This window comes from Acyrthosiphon pisum, chromosome X (assembly GCF_005508785.2).
Source record: "Acyrthosiphon pisum isolate AL4f chromosome X, pea_aphid_22Mar2018_4r6ur, whole genome shotgun sequence".
Classification (NCBI taxonomy): Eukaryota; Metazoa; Arthropoda; class Insecta; order Hemiptera; family Aphididae; genus Acyrthosiphon; species Acyrthosiphon pisum.
In genome coordinates this window covers 125,116,828-125,125,705 of record NC_042493.1, presented here as the reverse complement: position 1 = coordinate 125,125,705, position 8,878 = coordinate 125,116,828, and the positions used below count along the sequence as shown (strand labels likewise).

General features: G+C 25.9%; 1 protein-coding gene across 1 annotated transcript; it reads right to left on the bottom strand.

Annotated features, from left to right (window-relative positions):
• Nucleotides 1–1,884: 1,884 nt before the first annotated feature.
• LOC107883036 lies at nucleotides 1,885–5,378 on the bottom strand. Its single transcript, XM_029492782.1, has 4 exons — nucleotides 5,245–5,378; nucleotides 3,862–3,958; nucleotides 2,582–2,675; nucleotides 1,885–2,028 (listed from the first exon to the last, which is right to left on the bottom strand). The coding sequence occupies exons 1-4, from the start codon at nucleotides 5,246–5,248 to the stop codon at nucleotides 1,894–1,896; spliced, it is 330 nt and encodes a 109-aa protein (XP_029348642.1). The 5' UTR covers nucleotides 5,249–5,378; the 3' UTR covers nucleotides 1,885–1,893.
• Nucleotides 5,379–8,878: the final 3,500 nt, after the last annotated feature.

Genomic DNA, 8,878 nt, shown 5'->3' with positions numbered 1-8,878 from the left:
ATCCAAAATATGCAAAAACATACAAAATAAAAATACTACCATTTATCTTATCATGAGGTGTTTCGTGGACATTACTGACAAAATCAATAGTCAGAAGTAGCAAAAAAAACATGCTGTTACATATGAATCCTAGCCCTGGTTTTTAGTTACCGTGATAAGTTTTCAACTAACAAAAAACATTAGAGTAACGTAAAAAACCGTTTATCAGTATTCATAAACACTAAGTACCTTATATAAGATTCCTTCCTCGTATATGTAGTTCAAAATGTAACCAATAATTATTTCAAATGATAGAAAATACTGTATGATTAGTAGTAAGATAAATTCATTTTGTAGCAATAATATCATAAAATATACTAAATACTTGTCAATACAATATGGCTAACAGTTTTTGAAGCAATTTTAAACAATTATAATTTTATCTTATTATAATATTTTTAACATGGTTTCAATTTGTAATTTTGTTATATTATTTGTAAGGTTATTAAACTTATTAATTTAGTATATTTTATTAAACATGATGCATTGATGCGCCGACTTGTCTTGTGCGTGAATGTCGTATGCGCTGACTTGTCTAGCGCTGGATAAATGTCGTGCGCTAAAATGACTGCGCTTTATTGTCGAGGATCACAAAACAATATGCCAATAAATATTTTATTTTTATGTATGAAACTACAAATTAACCTTAATTATCGTTACGTTAACTACAATAATACATCATTACTTTTATGGGTAATTATTTAGATAATCATAAGAACTAGGTTTTTTGCTAAAATATGTATTTAAAATTGACTACACAACAAAATAATAATTAAAGCAATAATGCGAAGAAAATAACAACATTTAAATAAAAATTAACAAGACTTATTCATTCTTAGTTTGTATATAATTTACTAAAACCAAAATAACTGTGTAGCCAATGTGACCCATTGCCTGCAATAAAAAATAAAAACATTAATAATCACTTCCAAAAAAAAAAAAAACGGTAAGTGCAGTGGGTTGGAGTATGTCAGAGGCGTTGGAAGTTTGTCCATCGCCACTTTGGTCCTCAGACAGGAAAGTGTATTATTACAGTATTCAATTTGAATGGAACGATTTCATTCGATAAAAAAATGATTCTAAGCGGAGGATTAGTGTTACAATAAGTGTTTATACGTAGCAATAAATATATTTATATATAGAAATAAGTATGTTTCATAAATAATAAAATATAATTTATTTTTTTTTTATTATTATATTATATTATATATTAATATAATTATATAATGAATTTATAATATATTTTATTAAATTGAAAGAATCTTTTTTTTATAATTACAGAATAATATAGTTCCATAAATGTATTCGACTAAAATGTTTAATAGTAGTTAAATAATAAATTTAGTATTTACTTTAAAAATTATTTCCAAGTTTACAATTTTTGTTCTAGTAAATTTTGTTTTCATTTGGTTAGCATTATTCAATTGCATTGTCAATAATATCAATTTTTTTACATTTCATATCCATTTTGGTCCAATTACTACTGTACAGTGCAAATATAATTTCATCTTTCCTTAATAAAAAAAAAAGTTTCAATAAAAACAATGTTCTAAAATCATCGAAATCACTACTTTTTGTAAAGTGTATAGGTTCTTATTATGAAAGTTGTATAATTAACAGAATTTTATACTTTATAATGCACCTATTGTGTCTATATTTTTTGTGTATACAATTAAAATATAACATTTTATTGAACAAATAATATGATGAATACCTAATTATTAAAATATTTTAGGTAATTTTGATATGTAACATAAATAAATTGGACTATTTAATGCAAATAAACCATAATAGTTCACAAGACATACAAGCCAGATCAACAATTGATAAACAATACTAAATAAATAATGGGTTTCAAATTACTTGATCGTTTATATTGCAAAATAAATAACACATCATATATATTTGAAACAATATTGATGGGATTTCGCAAATCATTTTTATTATTATAACATCCGAAGTGTTAAATCTATCATCGTTGGAGAAACTCTGAAATCATTTTAATCCATATTAATTATCACTTCCTAACTTAGATCACAAATAATGTGAACACATTAACATAAACGAATTTAATATTATACTAATTTTGTATGGATATATCCATGTATGGATATGGCCAGTGTATTATTTTAAACTATTCATCGTAATGCCTAATTTAACGATATATTATTTTTATTAGCATTCACAAAAAGGATAAAAAAAAATTAGTTTTTTTTAAATCCTACACTTTACGCAGTAAGTGGAGAAACTATTAACAATATGAAAATATAATTTCATAGCAAAATTTGTTTGTTCATTGCAGAGAATTACTGCACTCGTGTGATTCAAGTGCATATATCGTTTTTTAGTTAAAATATATAATCATAAAATAAGCACGACAGTAAATATCGTTAGTAAAAGTCTGTTTGAAAACTTCTAAAACATATTATTAGCAATACTAAACACATTAATCTATATAATTTTGGGCATATTTTAAATATTAAACCATATTAAATAGATAGAACAATATAGTAATGTTATCTAAGTATTACGTTATTGTTACCATTATGAATGTAAACCAAAGCAAGATAACCGTAAATGAGGATACGAAAAACAACATCACTCGTCGAAATAGTGTTGAAAAATCTTCATATTTTCTGAAAAAAAAGAATGACAGTGCCGTGTTAATTCATTAAGCTTAACTAAAGTCAATGACTTCACACATTTGACACCCAATTGTTCATTTGCAAGCGCCACTCAACCTTTCATCGCTCAACTATCAGAAAAAGTGTATTTATCCCCATATTTCGTATACTATTCTACATACTATATAATACAGAATTTTACCTTGATGCAATATAAGAAAATGTCATATTATTTTGATGACGTTCAGGAGCTTAAAAAAACTAATTGATCAATTTTTAAAATATCCACAAACATTATAAAACGAAAATAGGACTCTAAAAAGTTTTTTTATTTTTTGTGTGACTTATTTTATATAAATGTATATATATATGTATATGTATATAAATTTTATATAAATGTGTAAATTGTATTTAGAAATTTATTACCCAGAAATAAAATAAAAATTACTCATGTTTGTAATAACTAATAAGCAATTTTTCATAATCATGCAACTTTTCAGTAGGTACTTAATTCTTAATTTTTAATTTATAGAACGTCGATGAAACTGGATTAATGATGCACCTTGCCCCAACAAGAAGAAATTTTATTTTCAAATTAATTGGTTCAATAATTATTTTATCAATTATTTTTTTAACACATGTAACGTACTAATGTGAATTTGCTTGCCACTAGATGTACAGTACAATGTACAATGCCAAAATCGTATGAAATTTTAAATAATTGCGGAAATGGGCAAGACATAAAAATTAAAAGATTTTACGGTTGAAAAGTGTGTCATATTAAATAGTTAACATGCCATTAAACTAAGAAAAGTCTAACACTTGAACGGTTATGGAAAAATAATTTATACTTGATGTCATTATTTTTAATTTAAATAATACTATGTTACGTATATATCGTTATTGCATGTTTATTTTATAATATGAATTACTTAGTCCCTACCCATATTATCCCTGAGAATATGCAAAGGTGGGCGTTTACTTGTTAAAAAGTTAAAGTTAAGGTAATTTAATTTAATTAACTTAACTTTTCACAGTTAATTATTTTCACTAACTTGCCCACCATTGAGAATATGTATACTTAAATAACTAGGTAATGATTAGGTGTATGCACAAGTATTTAGTCTATATATATTTTTCTGTTAAAATGTAATTATCAATAATGATAAGACAATGAATAAATAAAATTAACTCTTACTTCATAACCACTTGATGATCCATTATAATTGTTTTTAATTCATCATAAATTAAATTGTGTTCATTAGATGTTTGGTTTTCAATACTATCTGTGGAATCTTCAAGCAAATAAAACAATTGTGTTAATATTGCAATAGTTTAAAAAATATCAAAAGTATGACCAAATTTTGAAAAAAATAACGTTATTATATAATGCTTTTCTTTAGTTATACTAATTTCGCCAACGAAAACACACTAAAAGTATACATACAAGCCTAACTTAAATCGTATTGAAATAGTTTGTGAACTCAGTTGTGAACTGAAAAAAAATGAAATTTTATTATCAGAAGAAGTCCTTTACGTATCCATCACGGTTTTTGACTGTTGATTTACCTTCACCGAATGTTAAGGTAATGACAAGGTAAATTACTAAAGTCATGAAATACATGATCACATATATGTTAGTTAACCACACCAAGCGTTCTCGCCAACGATCCAGTATGTGTTTTTTCCGGTCGGTTAACGATGTAAGATCGTACCGGGTGATCGACAAACAATACCATACATCGTTCGAGTGGTGGATGTTGATCCGCATCTTGTAGATTATATAAATCGTGCTTACTGCTTTCCAAAAATAATCCATAATTACAGTTATATTGGTACAATAGTACAGACCACTGAGGATCAAAATCGTCGATTCGAGACACGCGTACAGCAAAAGGCATGACGTGACAATATGATAGATGTTTCGACCACGAAATTTTACTGCCCCCGGATCCAACATTTGATACAATCCTAGAAGTTTCGCCAACTTAATTTTAAAACGTGATTAGTCCCGTTGCGAATGTCCATCGTTATATTATCAATATACTGTTTGAAAACAAGGAATAAATAATAAAATAATATATCTATCAGTAGTCTGTTGAAAATATTAGGATATTATAAGCGTACAGATATATTAGCTTTCCTAAGGAAGACCGGCATGTATAATATATTGTAATATTAATGTTAGTAGAAATTACATATAATTGACAACATATTATTAACTGTACAATTTCAGAAAAAGAAATCACTTACTATGTATGTAACACAAAAACTAATAACCTTTGCTGTTGATGTTTTTTTAAGTTCAATAAAAAAAAAAAAAAAAATAATAGAACATTATAGCTGTACGCGTTACTTATAATTGAATTATCGCAAATATAATACATGCGATACCCTCACAAATCTTCAAAGAAAATTGTGTTATCCTCTTTTCCTATACAAATATTATAAATTATTTAAATAATTTACATCAATGTGATTTAAAACACTTTGTAGTCGATAATAATTGAACGCTTGAATCGTTGGTTATAATAAAAAAATAAAAACTTAGATTTTATAACATTTAATGTTAAATACGTACACATGATCGGTGCGAATGATATTGTCTAAATTTCGCTGTACATCTGAGTTGTCCACTGCTGCCTGTACAAGTGAAATGGACTATGGCACCGCACTTTTCTGTAAAGGAGGCTCTGTGCAGGACTGTCTTACCAGTTTAAACATGACGTGTCAAGGAGGCAACGATTATGTGGGACGTCAGACGATGTCTCATTAGTAACTGCAACCAACCACCGCTTCACACCAGGGCTCGAATTATTAATAATATTGATGAATAATTTATGCATAATTTTCAATCAATAAAAACCTATAATTTATTTTTTATCTTCATTTCTTATACCTTTAGTCTTTAAATACTGCAGTAGAATTTATAATATACGAAACCATCATAAATTATGCAATAGCTACTTTTATAATTATACAGTATTCATTTGTATCGCTTTTTACTATTTATTCACCATAACTACTTTTCAACTAAAGCGGTAGTTACTCAACAAAGTATCATCGTAGGCATAGTATAGGCAAAGGTTATACAAATTATAGCAGGTACCTAAATTTTGACATTAATTATTGACACCAAGTATCAGGGGGGTAACTTTACGTCTTCTTAGATTGTGTAGGTCGTAAGTTTAAGTTGATCTGTTTTGTATTGGGTAAGGTTATTCTAATTGATCTAGAAACCATTATTAAATGTGTTGTATCATTATTTGGTACCAGCTTACCAACTCTAGAGTTGTAAATATTCAAATTTAATAATAAATTAAGTATTTTATTTACCTGACGTACCTACGTCATTATTTAAATTATATACAAAATAATATTATATAGTGTAGGCAATATACTTATATAAAACTATGATAAAAGTGCGGACAGTTGGTGGACAAATGTTGTACTGAATTTATGCATTATTGAATCCAAAATTCTACACTCAAGTTAATAAAATAAAAAATTATATTACAATAAGAACAATATTAACTAGGAGTCTTTACACCCGAGTCCTGGGGGGAAAAAATACGATTCGATCAATATTATGAGCAAATTTAAATTTATTTACTGCATGCGCAATTAATTTAAAAAAATTAGATTTTGCTCTTTCCAAAATCCTATTTGGGATTGGATGGATTTTCCACAAAACTTTAGAGATATTTTCTTATTTCACTGGCTGAGCACATCGTTTTAAATTATATTTTATAGTTAACATACATAAAAAAAATGTTAAATTAACTAAAGATAATTTACAATAATAATATTAATTTATAAAATTAAAATAACATGCTATACATATTGAAATCTTTTAATTAAACATTATCTTAACTTCATGTTATTACTTCATATAATTTAAATGAACAGTAGGTATGTGAGGTGATTGTTTATAAAAATTTTTGACAATATAATTTTATTGAATATTCAATATGAAAATACTAAAGATCTTTTCATACAATTTTCGGAGAAATGATGACTTATACATAAATGATTATACAATTTGAGTATTCAAATGTGCCTATATAAATACTAAATATTAGAAAACAAAACTCATTATTCTACTGTTGTTCAAACAACAACAGCGAGTTTTTAATTCAATTTTGTTAAGTAATAAATGTAAAGAGACAAAGTTGTATACATGAATAGAGTGTTGATGTTATTGTTTGTTATATTCGTCAGCGTGTATATGACAGAACAATTATAATTTTTGCAAGAATCCCTGATAGCATTTTGTAATGATAATATTATTAACACCACGAATAATATTATTAAAATCTTATAATAATATTTGTAGTCAAACATTTGCTATCAAGAATAATTTATTGACAATATCAATGAACAAGCTGCTTCATTAAATGTAGGGATGCTATTGATTAATTGTATTGTGTACGAAACATTTTTTCTTAACAATAATTGTTATTGTTCTATATATTGTGGTAGGATAAAATGATTACATATATCATTTATGGAAATTGATAATTTAGACCTAAGGTGAAAATATCGAATATCTACGGGTAATCGTTTATGAATATCAGCAAAGTTAGAAAATGTTTTGATGAGAAATCATTATTTTATACGAGAATATAACATTTTCGTTTTCTTTTTTTAAGCTTCAGTCGATCGGAAAAATTTTTTTTATAGAATTAGGTGTGCTAAATTTTTTTTTTTTTAACCAAGTAACAACCACTTATCCAAAACATTGTATTATATTTTCAAATCTGAGATATGAATATTAATGATTGTATGAAATTTGTTTTAAATATAATTTGCACATTTTGACGAATTTCGTGAATAGTTTTACTTTAAAATTTTATAAAATAAAAGTAGAAAGTTATCTTAAATTAGTGTTTCATATTAAATTTCTAAAACTTTAAAATGTATTAATATTATACCGTTTATGTACAAGCGTGTCGTTGCATATCATGGTACGAACTATAATTGAAATATCGGTAATAGTCGCTAAATTACTGATAAACAAATCGCGATCTAAATGATCATCAGAAAGTATAGCTCAGTATCTATATTCAGCTATACTTTTTGTTGGTCAAGTTATGGAATACAGATTGGGGTGACAACGGTCTTTTCAAAATTCAATGAGGCACAAATGAATGTGGTATCGATAATTCGACAAATGCTGGTGTACCAATAACCTACTAATCGTATTACTTTAATTTATTCAAAATAAATAAATACTGGCATTTTTTTATGTCTTAATAAAATCTATCATAATAATTTTAACTTTTTCGTGCTTATTGATTTTTTTACTGGCCATCTGGACTTTGTTGCTATAAACATTACCTACTAAATTTTTTATTCAATACATGTGTGTGCACGATACAAGTCTGAATTATTAATTTAACTAATAACTATAATTATTTATTTTTTAAATATTCTAAGTTCAAATTTGGATGAACCTATATATTTAAACGAATAATAATGAAGTTAATTTTTCTTATAATAGTTATAATATTTTATTATTTTAATATATTGTTTGTGTGTAGTTGAAATGATTAAAGTAGGTATATTATTATATTGAAGAAAAATTTAATTTATTGTCAAAAACCAATTATTCAGCATATTGTATTACTACTGTCTATTATCAAAATTAATAAAATAAATAACAATATCGTCATATATTATTATACTTAGTAATATTATGGACTGACAAACTGTAATCGCTCAGTATCGTTTTTCGAATACAACGATTTTATTTCATTGAATTCAAACTTAACCTATTTTACTGTACTATTTTACTGTACAACTTACCCAGAGTTTTTTTTTTTTGTTATTGAAAATATAATTTGAATTTAATTAATCCGTAGGTAACAAGGTAGATACACAGGAACTCTTCATATTTTTTATCTATAAGTATACAATCTATTACAATTTTTAGATTCTGAGCAGAACGAGGAATCTAGTGGTTTTACAATGGTGTTCATTTTTTTTTTGTATATCGTGTATACTTAATTTCTACCAGAAGGAGTGCTTCGATTTCAACATATAGTACCTTATCTTTTAGCAAATTGGATCAAGATGGTAGTATTTTGATTTTCTCATGTAATATATAAATAATATACCCTTATATACTTAAATAAACTTATAGAATGAATATACCCAACGAACATACTTGGGTGTTAAAACTCAAACGCAATTATTAAACATATTACACAATA

Coding starts and splice junctions, on each gene's coding strand:
- LOC107883036 (XM_029492782.1), bottom strand. Junction 2,676..3,861: donor GATCATCAAGTGGTTATGAA/GTAAGAGTTAAT, acceptor CTTTTTTTTCAG/AAAATATGAAGATTTTTCAA. Junction 2,029..2,581: donor TTTGGTTTACATTCATAATG/GTAACAATAACG, acceptor AAATGATTTCAG/AGTTTCTCCAACGATGATAG.